General features: G+C 43.1%; 1 protein-coding gene across 2 annotated transcripts; it reads right to left on the minus strand.

Moving 5' to 3' along the window:
• Positions 1 to 1,865: 1,865 nt before the first annotated feature.
• On the minus strand, positions 1,866 to 24,422 carry umodl1 (uromodulin-like 1). 2 transcript variants are annotated; one of them, XM_060909332.1, is made up of 17 exons: positions 24,182 to 24,422; positions 23,486 to 23,728; positions 22,282 to 22,443; positions 21,918 to 22,024; positions 21,640 to 21,826; positions 21,246 to 21,386; positions 19,086 to 19,268; positions 18,638 to 18,895; positions 18,332 to 18,444; positions 17,740 to 17,959; positions 14,843 to 14,980; positions 13,365 to 13,939; positions 11,682 to 11,803; positions 11,148 to 11,393; positions 9,905 to 10,064; positions 9,543 to 9,642; positions 1,866 to 2,406 (listed from the first exon to the last, which is right to left on the minus strand). In XM_060909332.1, exons 1-17 carry the CDS (start codon positions 24,273 to 24,275, stop codon positions 2,201 to 2,203), a joined length of 3,255 nt encoding a protein of 1,084 aa, XP_060765315.1. In that variant the 5' UTR covers positions 24,276 to 24,422; the 3' UTR covers positions 1,866 to 2,200. The 2 variants fall into 2 exon arrangements, with proteins under 2 accessions (XP_060765315.1, XP_060765316.1); XM_060909333.1 differs by lacking the exon at positions 19,086 to 19,268.
• Positions 24,423 to 25,871: the final 1,449 nt, after the last annotated feature.

Consider the following 25,871-nt stretch of genomic DNA (forward strand, 5'->3'; position numbering starts at 1 on the left):
CTACTTACACCAGATCCAGTGTAAATAGCTGCCGGAGCGCGCTCCGGCTTGCTCCCCCTCAAATTAAGCAGCGCGCTCCGGCTTGCTCCCGGAGCGCGCTGCTTAATTTGAAGGAAAGCAAGCCGGAGCACACTCCGGAACCTCGGCCGGAGCACTCCGGGAGCAAGCCGGAGCGCGCTGCTTAATTTGAGGGGGAGCAAGCCGGAGCGCGCTCCGGAACCTCGGCCAGAGCACTCTGGGAGCAAGCCGGAGCGTGCTGCTTAATTTGAGGGGGAGCAAGCCGGAGCGAGCTCCGGAACCTCGGCCGGAGCACTCCGGGAGCAAGCCGGAGCACTCCGGGAGCAAGCCGGAGCGTGCTGCTTAATTTGAGGGGGAGCAAGCCGGAGCGCGCTCCGGCAGCTATTTACACTGGATCCGGTGTCTGTAACACGTTTTTTTCAAGCTGGTTCTCCCTCTCTGTCTGCAGCGTTAGTATGTAGCTTGACCTTCAAAATGGCAGACACTGGGGCGTCACATGACCCTGTGACGTCAGGTGAAAAACCTCAATATACATAGCAGCTTTGTGTAGATATTTACCAGGAAATGCAACAACACTGCTTCATGCTTCATTTGATTTAACTTGGAAGTTGGAAGTCTGAACTTAGTATTATGAAATTTTCTAATGTTCAAAATACAAAACAGGAAAGAAAAAAAAACCCAGTAAAGCGTGTGTTTTGTTAGCGCCAAGCTAGCCCGCTAACATTTTCAAGCATTTATGATATCTCCAAACAGCAAATTTAAAGGTCAGGGTCAGTGTTATAGATTTATCACACAAACGTGTCTCTGTTGAGCGATCTCAGGTAAATACTCCTGTAAAGTCTGTAAAATATTTGCTCACAGTGTGAGCGGCCATGTTGTCATGACGTCGTGTGCTGATCAGGGTTGAGGAAACCTTCCTAAATCTCTGAGTAGGACTTCCATTTTTGATGATGTGTTTACTTTTGTTTGTCCTGATCAGAGGTTATGAGAAGCAGCACGACCAAAAACAGAAAGGGGCGGTCCTTCGTGAACATCACGTGCTCGCTGCTGATTGGCTGCAAGGTGCGTCAGTCTGAGAGACACCAAGGACATGGTGGAGGAAATGTGTGGATGAGGAAATACGAACCTGTACTCATGTGTGACTGTGAAAGAAAGGAAAGAGTAAATGTCAGTCAGGGATGAAAAATGTGTCCAATCAGCAGTGAGCGTGTGATGTTCAATAAGGCCCGCCCCTTTCCCTTTAGAGTTCATGCTGGTGTGTTTGCAGGCAGATTTACTGCTGTGCTTTTGATTTGTTTGTTGCTCTTAGAGGCCACTGTGTATGTGTGTGTCCATCAACCATCCATCTTGTTCCTGATCTTTTGAATTATTCAGAGCTCAGAAATCTCTCTCTCTCTCTTGCTCTCTCTCAAGCTGTTACCATGGAGACATTCTGCCTTTGCTCAACAAAGACACTGAATGAATCACCTCCTGGAAAAGTGTGTGTGTGTGTGTGTGTGTGTGTGTGTGTGGACATTCTCCTGAGACTTAGAGGGTACCATCTGCAGGATTGTGGGTGGGTGCACACACACACACACACACACACTTTTAACCCAACAGTGTCCTCTAGTGCTGGTAAAGCTGTAACGTGTTCTTTTACCACTTTATTGCTTCCTGTTTTTACAAAAAGGAAATCGGAAAAAAAATGCAGATTTCTGCACTGTATCTTTCTGTGAAACACTTTCACCCAGAGGTTCTTTGAACTGATTAGATTTATTGACCTGAATGAATCATACAGTTCTCTATTCAACTCTGAACAATGAGTATGCAAAATAGAATTCTATATTATAGCAGTGATGATCATCAAAATAAAATCATGATTGAAATCATATATCACTTTGTTTTTAACACATGATACTGTTATAAGTTCATATTGCTTATTTACATTCGTGCAGCAGAGGAATTATACCTGAGGAACATGCAGAGGAAATCGGATGAGATTAAAAAGAGATTAAAATACAACGAGAGAGCCGAGAGAGATTAAATTGGAAAGAAAAAAACAGGCGAATTAAAATCAACACCATTGAAAGAGGAAGCATGTTCGATAAGATGATGTAAATATTGCTCAGCTGCAGCTTGTTCTGGATTATATAAACAGAGTAAATGAAGGACAGTGATGGAGTGAGTACAGGACTGAAGGTCTTTAGGTGTTGAAGACGTGGTAGGTGAAGTTCTCCTCACGTGGTTTGAACTGGAAGTTGTAGTTTTTGAACTGTAAGTTGTAGTTTCCCATCCTGCGCCTGAAAAACAGCACCACAGCCGCGATTCCAAGCGCCAGCACACACAAGCCCAACGCCAAGAGGATGAAGCCAATAGTGCGCATGTTCCACACCGCTTCCTGCAGTATCACTACACACACACACACACTTGCTTATTTTCCTTGAACATCAAGTAATTTTTAATCTATTGAAAAATGACACTTGTTTATAATTTATTTATCATTGCATTTAATGTTCGCTCCTGTCGTCACTTCTATTATAGCAGCTATAAACATTCCTTCCCTCACTAGTCTCTCTTATTTCTCCCTCTTCAAGTTAATTAGACAAAAAAAATGCAGCTTGTTCAGCATGTTCCAGAGAAACCGCAAAAACAGCGTAAATTCTTCTGTCCTGAAGATGTCAGTGTCAGAAATGGCGAGCTGAGGTGAAGTGAGGACCCAAGAGCAGACTCAAGACAGGCAGTGTACAGAGAAAAACTTCTTTAATGAAGTACAGGGCAGAGGTACAGTAGGGCTCAGGCAAAAATCAGTGGTCAAAGAATGGGCCAGGAGGTCAAAAACACAGAGGAGCAAGTAGGCACGGTCAGGGACAAAAACAGGACAGAAAAATCTTCACAAAAACCGAAGAACACAGGGACAAGGGAAGTCCAGGCAGAGGAAGCAAAAACACAATCCAAAAGAACAGGCAGGTAAAATGGGGCAAAAAACTGTACAGAAAACTTAGACAAAAAACAAGGAATAATTCAGGCAGGGGGAATGGGTGAATACGGCGCATGGTTATGGGCAGAGACAGTCTTACAGAGCAGGGATTAATTACCTTGGAGACGGGGAAAGGTCCTATGAACCTGGGAGCCAATTTGCAGGAGACAGTCTTGAGGGACAGGTGGCAACTGGAGAGCATTACCTGCTGCCCCACCTGATAGATGGGAGCTGCCGAGCGATGTTTGTCGGCTTCCTCTTTAAACATCTTGACAGAACGTAGGAGCTTTTTCCTGGTCAATGCCCACGTTCTCCTGCAGTGGTGAACAAACACCTGAGTGGAGGGCACGGCAACTTCTTCTTGGACAGGGAAGAGTGGTGGCTGGTAACCCAGAGAGCACTGGAAGGGGGAAAGACCTGTGGCAGAGGTGGGTAAGGAGTTGTGAGCGTATTCTATCCAAGGAAGGGTCTTGCTCCAGGAGGCAGCATCCTTGGACACCATGCATCTGAGAGCCACTTCCAGCTCCTGGTTGGCTTCTTCCATCTGTCCATGTGTCTGAGGGTGAAAACCTGAAGACAAACTGTGAGAAGCACCAATGAGTTTACAGAAAGCCTTCCAGAATTGGGCAGAGAACTGGGGTCCGCAGTCTGATACGATGTCTGAGGGGAGTCCGTGTAGACAGAAAACATGGAGTATCAGCAATTTGTCGGTCTCCTTGGCAATGGGAAGCTTGGGCAGAGGGATAAAATGAACAACTTTAGAAAAACGGTCGACAACAGTGAGGATACAAGTATTGACACCTGAATTAGGGAGTCCTGTGATGAAATCCAGGGCTATGTGTGACCAGGACGGGTGGGGAACAGGAAGGGGTCTCAGCAGGCTGGCGGCGGGGGGGGGGGGGGGGTCTTGTTCCTGGCGCAGATGTCGCAGGCTGCCACAAACCTCTGGACAGCCTCCTTGATGGATGGCCACCAAAAACGTTGTCGGATGAGTGCCAGAGTCTGGGCTGCTCCTGGGTGGCATGCCATTCTGGAACCATGACCCCACTGCAACCCCTGTGCCCGCACAGAAACAGGAACAAAAAGATGGTTAGGGGGTCCATTACTGGGCCCTGGGTCCTGCTCATGGGCCTTCTGAACCAGGGTTTCCACCTCTAACAGAGCGGCCCCCACCAGGCAATGTGGAGAAAGGATGGTCTCAGGGGAGGTCGATTCCTCCTGGAGGGGAGTAAACATTTTGGACAAGGCATCGGGCTTACCATTCTTGGACCCTGGGCGGAAGGAAAGTGTGAATTTGAAGTGAGAAAAGAAGAGAAACCATCGGGCCTGACGAGAATTGAGGCACTTGGCAGTCCTGAGGTATTTGAGGTTCTTGTGATCAGTCCATATGATGAAGGGAAGGTCTGACCCCTCCAACCAATGCCTCCATTCTTCCAAGGCCAGTTTAACGGCCAACAGTTCCCTGTTGCCAACGTCGTAGTTTCTCTCAGAGGGGGAAAGCCAACGAGAGAAGAAGGAGCAAGGATGAAGCTTGTTGTCACTAGCCAATCTTTGGGACAATATGGCCCCGACCCCTGACTCCAAAGCATCGACCTCAACCACAAACTGCCGGGATGGATCTGGAATGGTGAGCATAGGTGCTGACGTGAACCTTCATTTGAGTTTGGAGAATGCCTTCTCGGCCCCTTCCCCCCAGCTGAAAGGGACCTTGGTGGAAGTTAGAGCCGTGAGGGGCCCAGCCACCGTACTAAAGTTCCTGATGAATCGCCTGGAGAAATTCGCAAACCCAAGAAACCACTGGAGTTCTCGCTGAGAGGATGGAGTGGGCCAGTCAGCAACTGCCTTGAGTTTCAGGGGGTCCATCTGAATCTGTGTGGGGGAGATAATGAAACCCAGAAAGGAGACACAACTTCTATGAAACTCACATTTCTTGGCCTTAACAAATAGTTTATTTTCCAGGAGTCGTTGAAGGACCTGCCTGATGTGGATGCGGTGTTCATCAAGGGAGCGGGAAAAAAATCAATATATTGTCCAGATAAACAAAAAGGTTAAGGTAGTCCCTCAGGACATCATTAAAAAGAGCCTGGAAAACCGCGGGAGCCTTAGTCAGGCCGAACGGAACCACAAGATATTCGTAGTGGCCCGTGGGAGTGTTGAACACCATCTTCCATTCATCCCCTTCCCTGATCCTCACGAGGTGGTAAGCATTATGCAGATCTAGCTTGGTGAAAATTTGGGCTCCCTGGAGTAACTCAAATGCCATAGATATGAGAGGTAGGGGTAACGGTTCTTGATGGTGAGGTCATTTAGCCCCCGGTAATCAATGCAAGGGTGCAAGGATTTGTCCTTCTTCTCCACAAAAAAGAATCCTGCCCCTGCAGGAGAAGAGGAGGGATGAATAATTCCAGCTGCTAAGGACTCAGTGATGTATTTATCCATGGCTTGCCTTTCAGAAGGAGAGAGTAAAGTCGCCCCTTAGGTGGTGCAGTCCCAGGGAGAAAGTCAATTCCACAGTCATAGGGCCTATGGGGAGGAAGGGAAACAGCTTCAGACTTGCTAAACACAGGTTTTAAGTCATTATACTCAGGAGGCTGGTGGGCTGGAGCAGCTCGGCGTGAGGGAAGGCAGATCTCAGGCATGATGATAAACAGAACTGACTCCATCCTAAAATGGTGTTGTTAGTCCAGTTGACGTGGGGGCTATGTAGAGTTAGCCAGAGCAGACCAAGAACTATGGGCACATGGGGATTGCTCATGACAAAAAACTGGATGGATTCAAAGTGGTTGCCAGAAATTCTTAAGGTGACCGGGGCTGTTTTATGGGTGACAATGGTCAGACCAGTACCATTAAGGGTCAGGACAGTGAGGGACGGGTTCAGAGCCAGTAGTGGAATCCCCAGGCGCTTGGCAGTGATCGAGCAGATCAGGTTTCTGTCAGCCCCTGAATCGATGAGTGCCTGGAGGTCGTGGGGCTGATTGCCATGGATAATGACCACTGGGAGTAGAGGTCGACCAGTAGGGGGCAGATTCTGGACATTGCCCACCAGGGCCCCTAAACTCACTAGTGGGCTCTTCCTTTTAGAGGGCAAGATTGGCAGAAGTGCCCCAGCTGTCCACAATAAAAACATGCCCTCATATCCCGACAGCACTGTCGTTCCTCAGGTGAGATGCGGGCTCGGTCTACCTGCATTGGCTCAGTGGAAGGAATGGGGGGGCTGAGGGGGAGCAAGACTAGTCAGAGTTCTCTCTTTCACCCACTGTCTGATCCGGGAGTCAATACGACTGGCGAGGTCCATGAGGCCGGGGAGATCAGGTGGCAGTTCTCGTGAGACCAGCTCATCCTTGATGGAGTCTGACAGCCTGTTCAAAAATGTATCAAACAAGGCATTCTCATTCCAGCCACAAGATGCTGCCAAAGTAAGAAACTCAATTGCATAGTCAAAAGCGGACTGGGCGCTCTGCCACAGCCCCATGATTTCTCTTGCTGCCTCTCTGCCAGACAGAGAGCAGTCAAAGGTTCGCCTCATCTCCTCTGTGAAATTCTTGAAGCTGGCACAGCATGGTGCATTGGCGTCCCACGTAGCTGTTCCCCACTCCCTAGCTTTGCCAGTGAGGAGAGTGATGGTGTAGGCCACTCAGGAACGCTCTGTGGGGAAGGCCAGTGGTTGAAGCTCAAGGGTTAGCGAGCATTGAGATAAAAATGATCGGCAGGTACCTGGTTCTCCATCATATGGCTGTGGGGTGGGAAGTCTCAGCTCTCTGATGCCCCTTTTCCACCAAAGCAGTTCCAGGGCTGGTTCGAGGCCAGTGCTTAGTTTGGAACCGGGTTTTCTGTTTCCACTGAACAAAGAACTGGCTCTGGACCAGAAAAACCGGAGGAAAGCGGTCCAGAGGAAAGAACCACTTACGTCAGCGGGGGGGGGGGGGGGGGGGGGGGGGGGGGGTTGTTGTTAAGACCAACAACAATAACAAGACCGTGAAAGAAGCTGCAGCTGTACAAATGCGAAGTCATCCATTATTATTGTTGTTGTTGTTTTTGCTTCGATATTCGCGCCAAGGTTTATGCAAACGTAGCAACGTAACTGACGTATACAGCGACGTAATGACGTGGCTTCCCTTAGCACCGCGAGCTATGGAAAAGCAAACTGGTTCTCAGCTGGCTCGCAAGTTGAACGAGTTGTGAACCAGCACCAGCACTGGCCCCGAACCAGCCCTGGAACTAATTTGGTGGAAAAGGGGTATGAAGAGGGCTGGAGCAGGGAGAGCGATAGGCGGAGGGGGTTGTGTAGGAGCAGATGTGACTTGAACCTGTTGTAGCTGAGTGGCAAGAAGATTGAGAGTGTTAGAAATGGCAACAAGGTTTTGGTTCACCTGTTGGATGTCTTGTTGGTGGGTCCCAAGGAGAGCTCCCTGTTTTTGCACTGCTGCTCTTAGCTGGGCGAAATCTGCTGGGCCTATGTTGGCCAGACTGTGCTGTCAGAAATGGCGAGCTGAGGTGAAGTGAGGACCCAAGAGCAGACTCAAGACAGGCAGTGTACAGAGAAAAACTTCTTTAATGAAGTACAGGGCAGAGGTACAGTGGGGCTCAGGCAAAAATCAGTGGTCAAAGAACAGGCCAGGAGGTCAAAAACACAGAGGAGCAGGTAGGCATAGTCAGGGACAAAAACAGGACAGAAAAATCTTCACAAAAACCAAAGAACACAGGGACAAGGGAAATCCAGGCAGAGGAAGCAAAAACACAATCCAAAAGAACAGGCAGGTAAAATAGGGGCAAAAAACTGGACAGAAAACTTAGACAAAAAACAAGGAATAATTCAGGCAGGGGGAATCAAGAAGACACAATACCAAAGGGTTGTAGCGAGGCAAGGAAACTCTACTAGAGACAGTCTGGCAAATGGAGTAGCTCCAAACAGTTCTTAAAAAGCCCTGGCTGATGGGAGAGGAGTGGTAGCAGGTATGGGAGTGCCACTTCAAGAAATGGCCTTCAGCAAGGCAGGACTGAATTCCTGGCCTGGATCTAGCCTGGAGCTGGCATGGAAGTCCCACAATGTAAGGCATGGATGGACTGGACCGGACTGTGACAGTCAGAAAAGTTACAGCTTTACCTCTGACTGTTATATGATGTGTAATACTGCACATTTGGAGTTTGGGGAAATGCAATTTCAATCCTCTGTGTAATTCTGTTACATGGTCTGATTGACAATAAAGTTCACTTTGACTTTGACTAAAGTGCTGACATTGGAGACTCCTTCCATAAATGTGACATAAACTTATATAAGTTACTTCAAGCCCCATGATGTGAGAATTGGTATTTTTTTGCTCTCGGACTCCCCCTACAGTTGCAGAGTGTAATTCACTTTTACGCCACTGTCGTAAATTTGACGTGAGTACGTTGCCAAAGAAACACATCGACTGATAGGGTAGAGTAATAACACAGGATTTTACACAGGTATGACTGTCTAGTTTTATTTATTGTGACATCGGAGATGAACTTTAGCATAACAAAAAGAATAACAAAGTTTTAGTTTTTCGGAAAAAACGTGTTTGGCTTTTCAGGCCATATACGTTGTTTGCAAACTGCAAGTTGAACTAGTGGTTAGTGTGTCCGCCTCTTGGGTCGGGTCATACCAAAGACCATCATAAAAATTGGTACCTACTGCCATCTGGCGAGGCATGGTGCAATACGAGTAGGTTACAAGAGGACTGGTCCCCCACTCTAACCCTAGCTACATAATAGGTGAGAGGCCAAGGGCTATAGAAACAGAGATCGCCTAAAAGGCCTGGTTAGTACTTGGACGGGAGACTGCCTGGGAAGACCAGGTCCTGGCACGGGAGGGACTTTGACATTGTTCGCTATGTGTTTGAATGTAGAGTTTGTGTGTAATCGACATGACATAAGCACATAATATACATAACTTATTACAAGCTTGCTGAGATACATGAGCAAAGATACAAGCTTTCAAGTCTTATTTAGCATGAGATTGTCAAAGACTGAGCAAATGTTTTGGCATGAGATGAATTTATTTATTTGCATGCTAGCCCTGAGCTAGCTAACCTCATGTTAGATTATTTTTGTCATGCAGAAAAATGACAAATCTCTGTGAGACAGGGAAAACATGGATACGTTTACAGCCTACAGTACACTGCAGTCTTTCATAAATAAGCATTAGCAGCAGGGATGTACACTCTGCCGCTGGATTGACATTGTTTTCCCGTTAGCGGTGAGACAAATCATGAGATCACTACTTAAGAATAGTAGCATGCTAACTAGCGTAACCAGAACCATACTAACCCTGACATATCTAATGCTGGGGGATGAAATAAAGCTTGGATGTCTCTGACACAAAGTGATACAAACTTAGGTAGCAAGCTCACCAACAAAGTTGGACACAAGAGCACTTATTACCAATACCGGTGTCTGAGTGTTAACAAGCAATAACATATTCGAGTGAGTGCATTAATTTAAACCTGTGGACTTTGTTAAACTCTCACATCTTGACATTCCATACTGATTTATAGCCGTGGATTATTAAACACAGTAGAGTGAATGTGACAGATGAGCTCCTCACCCAGTTGCGGCTTCAGTAGAGGACCATATGAGGTTGTAGCTACTCCGACCGTGTTAGCACCTCTGGAGGTTTTCGCCAGTCGGGCAACCGTGTTACAATCCTAATGCAGAGTAATTCAATAATAAAACAGCCATCTCATGCTGTTCTGCTGACACACAATGTATTAATGTGACAGTTAATGGCAATGTCAGTCAGGTTCCAATATTTCAACAACAATTAAAGAAGCCTCTGCTAAAATTAGTTGAAATTAAAATTGATTGAAATTCTTACATCAGAAGAGTCACATGGACAGTTTCCTGTGTGATGATTATTATCGTTATGAATGTGAATTAATCCCAAATGAAAGGTGTGAATAAACTCACAGGGCGGCACATGGCTGTGGACGTCTCGATGCAGATATGGATCTGAAAGTGCAGGTACATGATCTCAAATTCCACCAGATGGTAAAGATTTACAGCCAGCAGAGAGCGAGTGGATTCACCATTCTCCAGCACCTTGATGTTTTTGTCGGGGACAGGACAACTACAGATAGAGAAAGAGATGTATACAAATATCTAAATAAATAATATTGTTTTATATTTAGTTAATTTATTGTCAATATTTTAGTTTACCCATTCATTTTTTTAAATTATTTTTCTTTTAAATCAATTAATTGATATTCATGTATATTAATTCAGATATTTTAATTATTGATAATTTATATGATGATTTGTTATATAATAGTTTCAATTCAATTTGATTTATTTATGTATGATTTTATTGCTTTATGTTTATTTTTGTACATATATAATTATAATTTAATTATATATATATATATATATATATATATATATATATATATATATATATATATATATATATATATATATATATGTATGTATGTATAATTATTATAGTACAAAGAAAAATAAAGCTTTAAACTGTTATTAAAGGGTCTAAGTTAATGTCATTTTCAAGGCATAATTAAAGCGTAAAATGTGCATTATACATTTAATTAAAAGAAGAAAGAGAAAAAAGCCAAAATATTTGGAAATATACAAAAAGTAAAGGATAAAATTAAAAATGTGATAAGGTAAAATAAGGCAGTGCGTACATTTTCTTTCAGAGAGTAAGAAAGAAAAAGTAAAAAAAAAAACAGTTCACTTACATTCATTTTTGAAATATATATTCAATCATAAAATTATTTACAGAGATAAATAAAAGGAAAAGAACTCTGTTTATAAATAAATAAGAATGAAAAAGAAGGATGAAATTTGACAATATATAAAGATTAAAATGTTTGGACAAAGTGCAGCAAAATAAGGTAGTTCAGTGCAGAACAAAAAATAGTGAATGAGCAAAAAGGGCCAAGCATTTCTTACTTGAGAGGGAAAGAAAGACAGACAGTCAGACAGACAGGCAGAAAGACAGACAGTCATAGAGATACACAGACAAGCAGACAGATAAACAGACAGATAGTCAGACAGTCAGATAAGCAGTCAGACAGATGGTCAGACAGACAGACAGACAAGCAGTCAAATAAGCAGTCAGACAGACAGTTAGACAGACAGTCAGACAAGCAGTCAGACAGACAGGTGAGATGTGTGCAGTAGATTCAGTGCGGACCCGTTTTCCAGGAAGACTATGCTGGGCAGCTCGGCTGGGTTGTTGCTGGGATTGGCCCAGCATTTATAAATGACCACTTTAATCTGCGACAAGTTGGAGTTCAGCCCCGCCTCAATGATGACCTCATCTTCAGGGGACAGGGTGTAGTTCTGAGGCAGAGGGTACGTCCCGTTCAACAATCGCACTGTCACCTGGTACATTCCAGATCCCTCCACCACACTGGTCACATTGTTAGTCATATTGTACCTGAACAAAGACAGAAATAAATTCAAGATTCAAGATGTTTATTTGTCATATACACAATAACAGACACAGCAGTTAATATTATATATATATATATATATATATATATATATATATATATATATATATATATATATATATATATAAAATTTTAGAGTTGTGATGCACTAAAATATAAAGGGCCACGCTGGGAATCGGTACTGCTCAGTACTACAGGAAAGGTTACAGCCTATCAGTGTGTTCAGCAGCTCAGCAGCAGGGGAGGATGCGGTTGCCATGGCAGTGTAGTACCCGGAGGAACTGTTTCCTGTGGAGATGATAAAACTGTTGATGTAGGTGCAGATGACAGGAACCTGGAGCTGAGCTTCCATGCTATACAGAGTGACCTGCACTGTGCTGTTCTGGCTGTTATTCTGGAAAAAAGAGAATAAAAATAAAACAATAATCAGAACATGTACAGCATGGTCAGTAGGTGCGGTGTGGACGAAATAATGTGGCCCTTGTCCACTTTCTTTGATATAAAACCAATTTTATTGGACTAATAAAGTGTTCATTTTTTTTATTTTCTTATGTTATTAATTAATAACAAGAGCATATACTTAATTTTAGTTTTTAATCCAGTACTGTTGCAAAAAACTTCATGTGGCTGTTCCACAAAAAAAAACACCTACAAACCCCTGACCCCCCCAAATTCAGGTTCTATGAATGTGCAAATTTTATATTTGCAAATTGAAATTTTTATCCTCAAGTGAATGCAATGAAATCACTGCAGCCTTTTTTTTTTCAGTTGAATTATTTCATGAATTTCTTAATCATATATGAATTTCCTAAATTGTATAGAACACCTTTTATAAAATGCAGAAAAGGATTCTTTTTGGTAAAGAGCAAGCGATAATCAGTTATACAATACACCATGATATTCATCATGCACAATACTGTAATTATTTTAATAATAATTTTGATGTTCATTTGTAAGTTTGGGCGGCACGGTGGTGTAGTGGTTAGTGCTGTCGCCTCACAGCAAGAAGGTCCGGGTTCGAGCCCCGTGGCCGGCGAGGGCCTTTCTGTGTGGAGTTTGCATGTTCTCCCCGTGTCCGCGTGGGTTTCCTCCGGGTGCTCCGGTTTCCCCCACAGTCCAAAGACATGCAGGTTAGGTTAACTGGTGACTCTAAATTGACCGTAGGTGTGAATGTGAGTGTGAATGGTTGTCTGTGTCTATGTGTCACCCCTGTGATGACCTGGCGACTTGTCCAGGGTGTACCCCGCCTTTCGCCCGTAGTCAGCTGGGATAGGCTCCAGCTTGCCTGCGACCCTGTAGAACAGGATAAAGCGGCTTGAGATAATGAGATGAGAGATGAGATGAGATTTGTAAGTTTGCTTGGGATTTTTGTCTTACGTAATTGCTTAACTTGATTCCCACATGACTTTTTATGACTTTATTTTGAGACATTTTGTTGAATGCTGGATTCTGATTGGGCAGAAGGTGTTGATTAATTTCCTAGAACAGCAGCTCTGACAGTAGTGCAGGTTTATATGAATGCACTCATTAAAAGCTCATTCACAGGGGTGTATACAGTGGATGCTCCACACAATATTTAACTGTTGGCAAATAGCTTTACTAAAAGAAGAATCAAGAATCATCGCCTTGGGGACATGCTGTTATAGGAATATCATCAACTTCAGCTTGGTAACAGTAACTTCACTTCATCACCCCACACTATTGTGGATTATTTTCCTGTAACAGCACCAAATAAAGTGATTTATTCCTTACTAGATGCCTCATTACTTTACATTTAGTATTTAAAGTTTCTTGATGCCCAAGCATAGAGACATGTTTTGGATCATTTTCCTCAATATTTTATAATTGTTATAATAATTATAAGATGGCAAAGGTATTCTAAAATGGGCATTTAGCTGCCACTGCTATAGAGAACGGGGGAGGGGGGGGGGGGGGGAGATATCTTTTGCACTTACCCCTAGTTGTGTTCCACACATTCCCCAGACCATGTAGAAGCTGACGTGGGTGGTGTTCCTCTCAGTCAGGTTACAGTTGGGCATGCCCAGGTACAGTGAGGACTCAGAGATGTGCTTCAGCTCCAAGAAATTTCGTGACACGTATATGACCATGAACCCGAGTCCGCACTCCACCGTGATGGACTCCATTGGAGATGTTTGTGACGTGGAGGAGAGGAAGGTCAAAGTTGGTGCAGATATAGTGGAGGTTAAAGCTGTTGTTTCAGTGGATTGGGTGATGGAAGTGGTGAACAGTGGTGTAGAAGAAGTAGTGGTGGATGGTGTGGTTGTTAATTCAGTGGATTTGTTAGGACATAGCACTACTGTTGATGAAGTGACTGTTGCATTGATGCCTTGCGTTACAGATATGGAGTCTGTGGATGTAGATGATGATGATGATGTGGTTTCAATCATGGTAGGAATGGATGTGGTCATGGTTGTAGTTGTGAGAGAGCTCGTCCTGAATAATGTCGAGATTACCATTGTAGATGGACTTGGGGTGTTTGGAGAAGAAGTGGAAGTTGTCACACTGTTGGCTGGAAATGGATAAAAAAATGGAAGATGGATGTACATCAGTTTAAGTAGAAAGAGCCTGGAAATAAATCTGGTGTGAATGTAACTACGCCAAACCTCAGACAAAGTACAGAATCTCTGTGCTAGTTTTTATTTCTCTCATCTGCTAATCATATGAAATAAATCTATATAATAGGAATATTGTATATTCACTCCAATAACCAACATAACTGGCTACAAGATAAAATAATGTGGATGCTAATTTAGTGATTAGCAAATCAACAATCATAAGGTGCTATCCTTCTTCTTTACCATTACATTGTGAACACTATCGCAAAATAGCAGAATAGTTCAAATGTGAACTATTTTCTTATCCAAATTACTTCTAGCATAACAAAATCCAACTTCATATGTTAGGCCACGCCCCTAACTGAGTCAAATGCCTTGGAAGTATAACATTTGTTGCTTAAATTCATGATATTTGATGCCATTTTCAGAATGTAGAAAGCAATAATCAGAGAAAAGGGAAATTTTTAGAGTTAAAAATGACACACTCCTGACATTTACAAATGTAGCCGAATCACTGAAGTTGGGTTAGCAGCAGATATAAAGTGTAATTATGGTGATTTGAGTCATATTGTGCCATTTCTTTATAATTTACTGACACATCCGATAGAAATGTTGACTTTGCTGATGGTTCTGTGCCATTTCCACTGTCGAAATCATACAGTTGCTTTCCAGGTTAGACATACAAATGTCAACATTTCCAATTACAAAAATAACAAAGTAGATGTACGCACATCTCAAAGAAATGAAGATGTTTTTTTCTCAAATTAAAGACACTCTCAGCTGTCAGTTTAAAGTTTCCATTGGCTATAAATGGAAATTTGGAAGGTGAAAGCTTGGTAAATGATCTGCTGCTGTACCTTGGCAGGTGCGTCCTGGCCTCGCGGGGTTTGCATCAGTGTAACCATAGTGACACATACAGGTGTACGAACCAAACGTGTCCTCACAGTTGGCCCACGGGGAACAGTCGACCTCACCCAGAATGCACTCATTGACATCTGATAATGAGGAACTGACATTAACATGCACCTCATTGCACAAACAAGCAGACAGTAACGGTCTGGAAAACACCTTGTATTATATAGTGGTGCTTGAAAGTTTGTGAACCCTTTAGAATTGTCTATATTTCTGCATAAATATGACCTAAAACATGATCAGATTTTCACACAAGTCCTAAAAGTAGATAAAGAGAACCCAGTTAAACAAATGAGACAAAAATATTATACTTGGTCATTTATTTATTGAGGAAAATGATCCAATATTACACATCTGTGAACCTTTGCTTTCAGTATCTGGTGTGACCCCCTTGTGCAGCAATAAGTGCAACTAAACGTTTGCGGTAACTGTTGATCAGTCCTGCACACTGGCTTGGAGGAATTTTAGCCCATTCCTCCGTACAGAACAGCTTCAACTCTGGGATGTTGGTGGGTTTCCTCACATGAACTGCTCACTTCAGGTCCTTCCACAACATTTCCATTGGAATAAGGTCAGCACTTTGACTTGGCCATTCCAAAACATTAACTTTATTCTTCTTTAACCATTCTTTGGCAGAACGACTTGTGTGCTAAGGGTCGTTGTCTTGCTGCATGACCCACCTTCTCTTGAGATTCAGTTCATGGACAGATGTCCTGATATTTTCCTTTAGAATTTGCTGGTATAATTCAGAATTCATTGTTCCATCAATGATGGCAAACCGTCCTGGCCCAGATGCAGCAAAACAGGCCCAAACCATGATACTACCACCACCACCACCACCATGTTTCACAGATGGGATAAGGTTCTTATGCTGGAATGCAATGTTTTCCTTTCTCCAAACATAATGCTTCTCATTTAAACCAAAATGTTCTATTTGGGTGTCATTCATCCACAAAAGATTTTTCTAATAACCTTCTGGCTTGTCCATGTAATCTTTAGCAAACTGCAGACAAGCAGCAATGTTCTTTTTGGAGAGCAGTGGCTTTCTCCTTGCAACCCTGCCATGCACACCATTGTTGTTCAGTGTTCTCCTGATGGTGGACTCATGAACATTAACATTAGCCAATGTGAGAGAGGCCTTCAGTTGCTTAGAAGTTACCCTGGGGTCCTTTGTGACCTCGCCGACCATTACATACATTACATCACTCTTGGAGTGATCTTTGTTGGTCGACCACTGGGGAGGGTGGGGAGGGATCCTGGGGAGGGTAACAATGGTCTTGAATTTCCTCCATTTGTACACAATCTGTCTGACTGTGGATTGGTGGAGTCCAAACTCTTTACAGATGGTTTTATAACCTTTTCCAGCCTGATGAGCATCAACAACGCTTTTTCTGCGGTCCTCAGAAATCTCCTTTGTTCATGCCATGATACACTTCCACAAACATGTGTTGTGAAGATCAGACTTTGATAGATCCTGGTTCTTTAAATAAAACAGGGTGCCCACTCACACCTGATTGTCATCCCATTGATTGAAAACACCTGACTCTAATTTCACCTTCAAATTAACTGCTAATCCTAGAGGTTCACATACTTTTGCCACTCACAGATATGTAATATTGGATCATTTACCTCAATAAATAAATGACCAAGTATAATATTTTTGTCTCATTTGTTTAACTGGGTTCTCTTTATCTACTTTTAGGACTTGTGTGAAAATCTGATGATGTTTTAGGTCATATTTATGCAGAAATACAGAAAATTCTAAAGGGTTCACAAACTTTCAAGCACCACTGTATGAAACACACAAACTTCATATCAAACACACTTCATATCACACACACACACACACACGTCTTGGGATATTCTTCATTTATATTTCTCAAACATCATTCTCATAATTAAAAAAAAAACAGTCCAATGGTTCTTCAGTTGTCCGTCTGGGGGAACCCTTTAAGGTTCTACATACAAACCTACAACAAAGCATTTTCCTATTCAAAATAGTTCCATGTAGAACCCTTTTTTGGTAGCTAGGAACCTTTTATCATCCAACAAATCCTTTCAAGAACCCTTTTTCTAAGGGTTGTTAAAGTTTCTTCAATACTTAGGGAAAGTTCCTGGTATTCAGAGTCGGGTTACGTGGACTGAGGAAGCAGGTTCGTTTTTTTCTTTTCTGTCAAATGTAATGTAATAAATAATAAAAGCAAGAGACAATTTAAAAATAAAAAAAGACTACTATGGCTGAGAAGATGGCAAGGATTAAAATAAACATCTAACAGGAGTCTAGTAAATTGCCAATACTGTATATTGTACTTCAGGAATTACTTCGACAGCATGCACAACTTAATGAAGCCATGAGATACTACCGTAAATGGAGCTCATGAACTCAGAATGTGTGCACAGGATTTAGGTGATCTTATCACATGTTTAATTTGCTGTTTTGATTAATGCCAATATTTTTGTTAATTCAGTGCGCTCCCCTGTTGAGAAAACATGCCCATGAAGCTTGACTGTGTGCTCATCTGCTATATTTGCAGAGGAACTTAAATTTCATTCCTCATTTTATCCACAAAATATTCACTCCTCGAGACAAGCTGCATCATCTTCTCTGATGTTCTCCATGTTTCAAAAATTCAGCCCTTAAAGTCTGTGTATTAACTGAGTACGTGTGTGGTATAGCTCCAAACAATAAACTCCAGATTATTCGTGATCATTTTCTTCTTCATACTTAGGATCTGTCTGGTGTTTAAAGTTTAATTGAACTCTTAGCTTAAAAGAGGGTTCTTCAAGGATTCTTAAGGTTTCTACATCTTCTATGAGTGTATGTACTGCTAAAATGTGATACCCATGATCTTAGTGCCGTTTGGGTCGACGGTGAACTGTGTGCTGTTCTGCAGGGACTCCATCAGCATATTGGCGATGCTTTCGATGTCCTGCATGATGTCAGGAAGGAACACAAGGCTGAACGTGACCACAACACTGCCTGGAGACAGTTGTGTGATTAAAACTATCACTTTCCCAGAGAAAACCAACTCCAGGATCCAGGAAGGAAGAGAATGAAGGGTCTGTGGAAGGATAGGAGGAAGAGATATCATAATATCTATCTATTCAGTAGGGATGAATGATATGGACAAAAATAGCATATTATAGTGTCAAGCTGTGCACCGAGATGGTGATGTATCTCCTTGTAATATATTAAAACACAACAATTATTGTCATTGTTAAAAATCATCAAGCAAAGAGAGTATTACACAAGCCTATTTTCTTGTAAGATAGATAAAGCTAAAGCTAGTGAGCTGGCATCATCACCAAGAATAGAGGAATATCAACCAAGTGTAATGTATTTATTTTATTTCCTCTGATTTTATTTATCGTAGTGATTCCAATAACTCGATTATTGTACATAGAGACCTGTTTCCTACGGAGACAGTCTGTACCTCATTCCTGACTTTTTCAATAAACATCTTGTACTCTTCGCTGTTTGGGTTCAGCAGCGCCTCAGTGAAGTTTACGTTGGTTATTCGGGCAACCGCTTTGAGAATCTGTGCATCTACAATCAGAAAACATGAATGTTTTATAGCAGTCTTCGCTCTCAAGACTCTTTAAAATTCATATCATGAATACATGTTTATAATTTGGCCATTGTATAAAAATGATGTCCCTGGTTATCAGTACCTAATGGGAATCTTATTGGTCCTTTAATGGACGAGGGCCAGGAAGCTGTAATTCTCTGCTCCACATACCTGTCTTTACCTTCAGCTCAGTGGCATTCCCACAGTAACCACACATACACAGGGCCACTTGAGCGGTGTACAGAACCCCAGGCTGAAGGTTGATCCATGTCCAATTGGAGGCCGTCGTTACCCAGGAGCCCAGCTGATGAGTCCCATGGAACAGAACAAGGCTTGACGTGAGGTTGATCTGAGAGGGAATGTCCCACAGTAGGGTGAAGGAGGAGCTTGTGACGGTTTTGGCCCAGAGGTTGGCGATCTTAGGAATACCTGCGACACAAACACACAAATATAATCTCTTTGATAACTAAATTGACAAACATGAATGATGATCAACATGGACAAAAGTGAAATGCACAGCTCCTGACGCAAGAACGCTTTCCTGTACAAGAAGGCATGACCGTTTTCCTTCAGAATGACTGTGTTAATGTAAAAATCAAGGATATTAGGAGTTACGTACTGAGCACAGGAATCAAGCTGGAATTAGAGCTGCATGGAGTAGCAGCAGGTGGAACAGTGAAGGAAGTGTTGAAGATAGTGGTTGTGGATGTCGTAGTAGACAAAGTAGTGGAGATAATTTGCGGACTATGTTTCCTCAGAGGCCCAAAGCTGATTACGTTCCAACTGGAGGAGGAGGAGGTCTCTAAAAAGTAAACATAAACAGTGGAGTGTTCAGTGGAGAGGTGTAGCTGATGATGCCATCAAATCAAGTGTGTATGAAAGCTTCCGTGTGAAATGAAGAATTGAAGAAGTCATTATCAATATCCTTATTACTTTGCTGCTGCAAGTTTATAGTTACAGGTACACTCATTTTTTCCCATTTGGTGCTCCTTCTTTATAAGTATTTATAAAATCCCATAAAATGGATTTCTGTCCTCCATATTGGATGTGACAAATGGGATGTGTTACGATTCAGAAAAAAGGGACATGAACAGCGGAAAGGTCAAAGTTAAGGGAAATTTCTTTACAGAGCAGAAGGTTGTGAGGTTAAATCCCAGCATCACCCAACTGCGACTGCTGTGTTCTTGACCCTTCTCTAACCTTTAACCCACAACTGCTCAGCTGTATCTTGTTTCAGTGTCAGCCAGGAGAGGTAACTCTGCTCCTGGAAGAAGGTGACCGATCCTTGGCTGCTGGCAAGATGGATGTGAGAGGGGCAAAAAGAGTGCACAGACATGCAGCACAGCAATGAGAACCCTCAGCAATCAACTACTCATTCAGAACAGATAAATCTCCTCAACCAGTGGTGCCATAAGTGCTGAAAATCCATGAATGAATCATGAAGACAGTTCCAGGACTTGAACCTCCAGGATTCCTTAAAGCCTGAGAAGTCACCCCAAAGTCAACACAAACAAGCCATGTGTACTCTGGCTGACCTACAGACAGAAAGTGCAGCAGATCTTAGCAGTGCCTTGTCCTTACAAGACAATAAGAATTTAGCCTCACAGCCATGCTGATCCAGGCCATGAGTGAAGCATGGAGATTAAAGCCTATTCCACACAAGCAGCGAACATTTCAAGTGATGAGGAAGAGTAAGTGGTGTGGAAATTAGGATGCAGCTAAGGGTTCAACTGGGAAGCACTTTAGATCCACCACCAGGAATTGATTCACCAATTGGGATTGCCAGCTACTGATGGTTAACCACATCAACAAGACTGTGTTGAGTTATCTAATGAGACCCTTGAGATGTAGACGGAGCACTGATTAAAACTCATTGTTGAGGACATTTATTTCAAACAAGTTCTTGCTGACAGAATCGAAGATTTGGCGAGAGGAAAGTTCACTTCTATGAAATCCACCTCCGGGAAGGATAACCTGCAAGCCCACTAAAGAATGGACAAGAAGGCAGAGTGTAGCTATAGCATCGAGAAAGGAAGAAACTACGCAAGAAGTGTTGAGAGATCTTTGGTAATGAAGCAAAAAGGCAACAAATGATGAGCTAAGGAGTTATTTGGATGATATGATGAGAATTACAGGAAGTAGAAAGAAGCAGTGAACCGACTGAACTCTCCATCAGTCAAATCCAAGCACAGTAATCAGTTGCCTTAAGAAGAAGGGGAAGAAGATATATGAATGTATTATGAAGAAATAAGACAGCAACATGGCTGTGGATCATCGTTGTGTCAATGTTATCACCAAGTTGAATTTCTCAGGACTTTTTTGTTACCACAAGATTACATCACCAGGTCCAGTTCCTCAACCCACATGCAGAGGTTACTACAGAGACTAAAAAAGGATTCTGGTTGGACAGTGTCCAGGTTGTCCATACTAGTTTAACTGGTTTGATCCAGACCAGACTGGTGGACCAGTGTAATGCATCAGAGCAGACCTGCTTCAACCACACTGCCATATACCCACCTCACCTCCAGAGGTGCACACTTTGGCCATCAGCTGGATTGCTCCAGAGGGAAGCCATGGTGAAAACACACAGCTGCAGATATGTCTGATGTGTACTTTGGAACATTGGGCCACTGGGACAGCTGACCCTCTGGAGACGAAGTTATGTAGTGATGCTATTTTGTTTATTAATAGATAGTTCCACTATTTACCCAAAAGAATTCCAAGGGGCGGAGCATAACATGGGACGTTAAGGATCATGAGGATATGTTGTGTTACTTACTCTTGCACTGTGTTCCTGGCCTGCTGGGCTGAACATCTGCAAATCCAGCAGTACACGCACAGTTATAGGAGCCCGGAGTGTTACTGCAGTAGGCTTGGGGAGAGCACTCCCTCAGCACGGGTGTGGCACACTCATCCACATCTGCGCACACACACATGCACACACACACACACACACACACACACACACACACACACACAAAGATTTCGTTCTACTAAAAACAACATACAGATTCAGAGATGGAGTACATTTAATGAGAGCTGGAGAGCGATCAGGAAATATTCTCATCTGATTCATGAGGATAAAAGGGAAGCTGAATCACAATGTTCCTGCAAAAATGAATCTCTCTCAGTCTCACACACATATGCACGCGCACACACACACACACACATACCCCTGACGTCCACAGCCGTCACCTCCTCTATGTTCTCCAGCAGGACCAGAAGTGCGCCAGAGACGTCGGTTAAGGACAGGAGCTGGGACGAGCCGAGTAGCAGACATGAGGACGTACTGAACCATCCTGAAGACCACGAGCGTTCGTGACACACAGAGACCTGCAGAGAGCTCAGAGCTCCTGTCACCTACAACACACACACACAGGGTTAAAGTCTGGAAATATATTTTGGAGATTCTCCATTAGATATTAGATCATCTGATGATTATAATACACACCACTGAGTGCAGCAGGCGTGTGTGATTGAAGATCCCTGTGTTCGTGTTCACCAAACTGTACGCTGCTTTCACGGTTATTGTTACATTCAGCCATGAACTCATGTTCACTAACAACAAAGAGAAACAATAAAAAAGCCCTGCAGATCAGGATAACATAGATATGTGATGATATGAACATTCAGATTGCGATAAATTGCTTAACATTTTATCATGGCTTATGATATTGTCACAGGAATGTATTTGAAAACAAAAACAACATGTACTGTATTTAAAAATATACTCCTCATTTGGAGAGACAGTTACTCTTATTTATTGAGCAAATTATTTCCACCCAGTGTGGCATGTGGTGCTGCAGATCTCTCACCGTGTGTCTGAGGCTCCACACAGAGTGTCCGGTTTTCTGTTTGGCAGCATTTCTGCCGGCCAGGACAGTCCGTGTCCCAGTGACACCGTGAACCTGATCCCAAGACAGGATGCGTCGGACAAACTCCAGGTTTAGCTGTGAACTCTGAACTTCTGTTACGGGCTGAAAAAAAAAAAAACACTGTTCAAAACTCTAAAATTTAGGGCGTGAATCTGAGGTGCACAGAAGCGTAAGTATCTCAATCAGGGCCAGAAAATAAATGTGTAATATTATTACCCTAATATTTGTCCTAACTCATCTCATCTCATTATCTCTAGCCGCTTTATCCTTCTACAGGGTCGCAGGCAAGCTGGAGCCTATCCCAGCTGACTACGGGCGAAAGGCGGGGTACACCCTGGACAAGTCGCCAGGTCATCACAGGGCTGACACATAGACACAGACAACCATTCACACTCACATTCACACCTACGCTCAATTTAGAGTCACCAGTTAACCTAACCTGCATGTCTTTGGACTGTGGGGGAAACCGGAGCACCCGGAGGAAACCCACGCGGACACGGGGAGAACATGCAAACTCTGCACAGAAAGGCCCTCGCCGGCCACGGGGCTCGAACCAGGATCTTCTTGCTGTGAGGCGACAGCGCTAACCACTACACCACTGTGCCGCCCCTGTCCTAACTCAGTGGTATGATATTATAATTTTCTTCAAAGAGAATGACATTAAATCCCATGTAATCATACATCATCACTGGGAGGGTTCATCTGTTCAGTGAGCAAAAACAAAATAAACCACGCCCACAAAACTCCATAAAAGGCAAACAGAGTTGAAATTACAAAAAAGATGACTCAACGGTGAAAGAGTGAAATGCACTAAATCTTCCAGTAGTGCAGCTCAGCTACTGCAGGGCCTCAGTTACCATAGACACACACTAACTCCTCCTCCTTTTATCGGATGAGTAGCTTTCTCTTAATTGTCCTTAATTCATGATTTTACAGGTTTGTTTGAGAATCACTTGATATGAAACGACAAAATACTTCGCAAAATTATTTCTAAGAGTAGAAATAATTTGACTCCTCTAAGCATCACTGCAGTGTTCAGCTACGTTAGCGAAGTTTAATTCGGAAGCAAAGACGTCTTCCTCCACACCTCCCCCTAGTGGTCATTTTGGCACACTTCTGTATTTTATTTCTGCTCCTCACTCACCGAGAGCGCAGTAACTGCCCACTTGCTCGTAGCCTTCGCAGCACTTTATCACCTCTTTCTCCCAGTTAACGACCCGAGTTTGGTACACGGTTCTGTAACGTGTGACGTTACACATTTTCCATGGCAGCCATCCGCCACACGGTGTCATCTGGGTGTAAGCGCTCTGACTGGAGATCACGGTAGTCATGGGAACGATCTCGATCCCGGGACATACATGGTACCCTGATGATGAGAGGGTGTATCCTGGAACAAACGAAACACATGAAGGAGTTAGATTTCACTCTTTTGTAAAAGCATGATCATATTATTCATATTTAATCAGAATCTTTTTTTTTTTAATCACAATCTTCTGCAGTCCTTCTGAGCTTCTGGGATGTTTGATGTAACACGGAAACATGACTATGGGATAAGTATCAGGGGTTAAGCACAAGGTTCGATGTTAAATTAAATGCAAACTAAAATGTACATTTCTTGGATTGGATTTGTAGCTGATTTCATTTCATTTAGACTGTTTCTGTCTCGACAGGCACGGGGAAAATTCCAGAAAATGACTCCTGATGAGAACAAACCAATAATTCCAGCATACTGAGAGTTGAGACTCAGAGACTCAACCCCCTCCCCCCCCCCCCAAAAAAAAAAAAGTGTTTATGAGAGTGGAGTGTAATTACATTAGAAAATACAGTGTTTGTGTCTCACCTTGTTCCAGTATGTTGTGTCCTCTGGCGATGGAGGAAAACAGCACCACTAACCAGGCACAGAGCATCCAAAGCATTTTGGGCCTCCAGAACATAGTCCGTCTGTCAGAACCATACTACACCATGATGAGCTGCAGCTTTCCCACTGCTCGGAGACGAGTGCAGAGAGTTGGTGAGAATCCTCACCTGTGTCTCACCTGAGCTACCTGCCACCTCCTCCTCCTCCTCCTCCTCCTCCACTCTCTCTCCCATCCCTTCATGTACAAAAACACACCCATTCCCTCGGGTATCTACCTGCAGAGAGATTATAAATACAGGAACACAGTGTTTAAATATTAAAATACACACACACAGCTCCGAAGCTTCAGTGAAGGCAAACAGTCTCATCATCACCAGAGTTACACCAATCATTACTTCATCTGCATTACTGTGAATAATAATCTAATCTGTAGAGTAAGCGAGGTTAATTAGTTAACCAGCACTAGCTACAGCTGATAGAAGTGTTGTCATGGTGACAAATAAAGCCAAGTGTGAAAGAACATTAGGATCTCATTATCTGTAATTAAAAGTTAAATTTATTTTTCAACTCACCAATGATTGCAATTTTTTTTATTCATAAAGAACATCACGTCATATTTTTATCCATTTATAGTTACATTTAATGTTGTGGGTGGCACGGTGGTGTAGTGGTTAGCGCTGTCGCCTCACAGCAAGAAGGTCCTGGGTTCGAGCCCCATGGCCGGTGAGGGCCTTTCTGTGTGGAGTTTGCATGTTCTCCCCGTGTCCGCGTGGGTTTCCTCCGGGTGCTCCGGTTTCCCCCACAGTCCAAAGACATGCAGGTTAGGTTAACTGGTGACTCTAAATTGAGCGTAGGTGTGAATGTGAGTGTGAATGGTTGTCTGTGTCTATGTGTCAGCCCTGTGATGACCTGGCGACTTGTCCAGGGTGTACCCCGCCTTTCGCCCGTAGTCAGCTGGGATAGGCTCCAGCTTGCCTGCGACCCTGTAGAAGGATAAAGCGGCTAGAGATAATGAGATGAGATGAGATTTAATGTTGTGAAGCAGGTGAGCTCCTGTTGTCACTCGTTATAGCAGCTGTAAACAGTCATTTCCTCTTCACCAGCCTCTCTTTATTTTCTCAAAGTTAATAAGACAAAATAATGATAATAATTTAAAAAAAAAACGCAGAGCGCATACTCTCTGTCTCATACACAAACACAAATACACACAAATCACAGATTAGTGTATCATCTGCTTTGACATTTGGCTAATTACAATGTGGTGTGAAAATGACACTAATTAAAGAATTGCCAGTGATGGACTCATTAATTTGAATGTTCAGCAGAGAGAACAGACCTGTGTGTGTGTGTGTGTGTGTGTGTGTGTGTGTGTGTGTGTGTGTGTGTGTGTGTGTGTGAGAGAGAGAGAGAGAGAGAAAGACTACACTATGGCAACCATGAAGCATCATCATCAAACACACGCACACACACACACACATATATGTTGCTGCATGAATGGTTTAGCAGGACAGGAATTAAGACATGAAAAAAGTGGAAGGGAAACCCTGTTGATATGTCTGATTTGTGTTAAACGGTGTTGGTTTGAGTATGAAGGTTCTGCGAGAGCAGAAAAACATGGCCGGGTCTCTCTCCTGGGTCAGAATGTGATGAGTGTGAACCCCAGAGGCTCTCT

Source organism: Neoarius graeffei, chromosome 25, assembly GCF_027579695.1.
Source record: "Neoarius graeffei isolate fNeoGra1 chromosome 25, fNeoGra1.pri, whole genome shotgun sequence".
In the NCBI taxonomy this organism is placed as follows: Eukaryota; Metazoa; Chordata; class Actinopteri; order Siluriformes; family Ariidae; genus Neoarius; species Neoarius graeffei.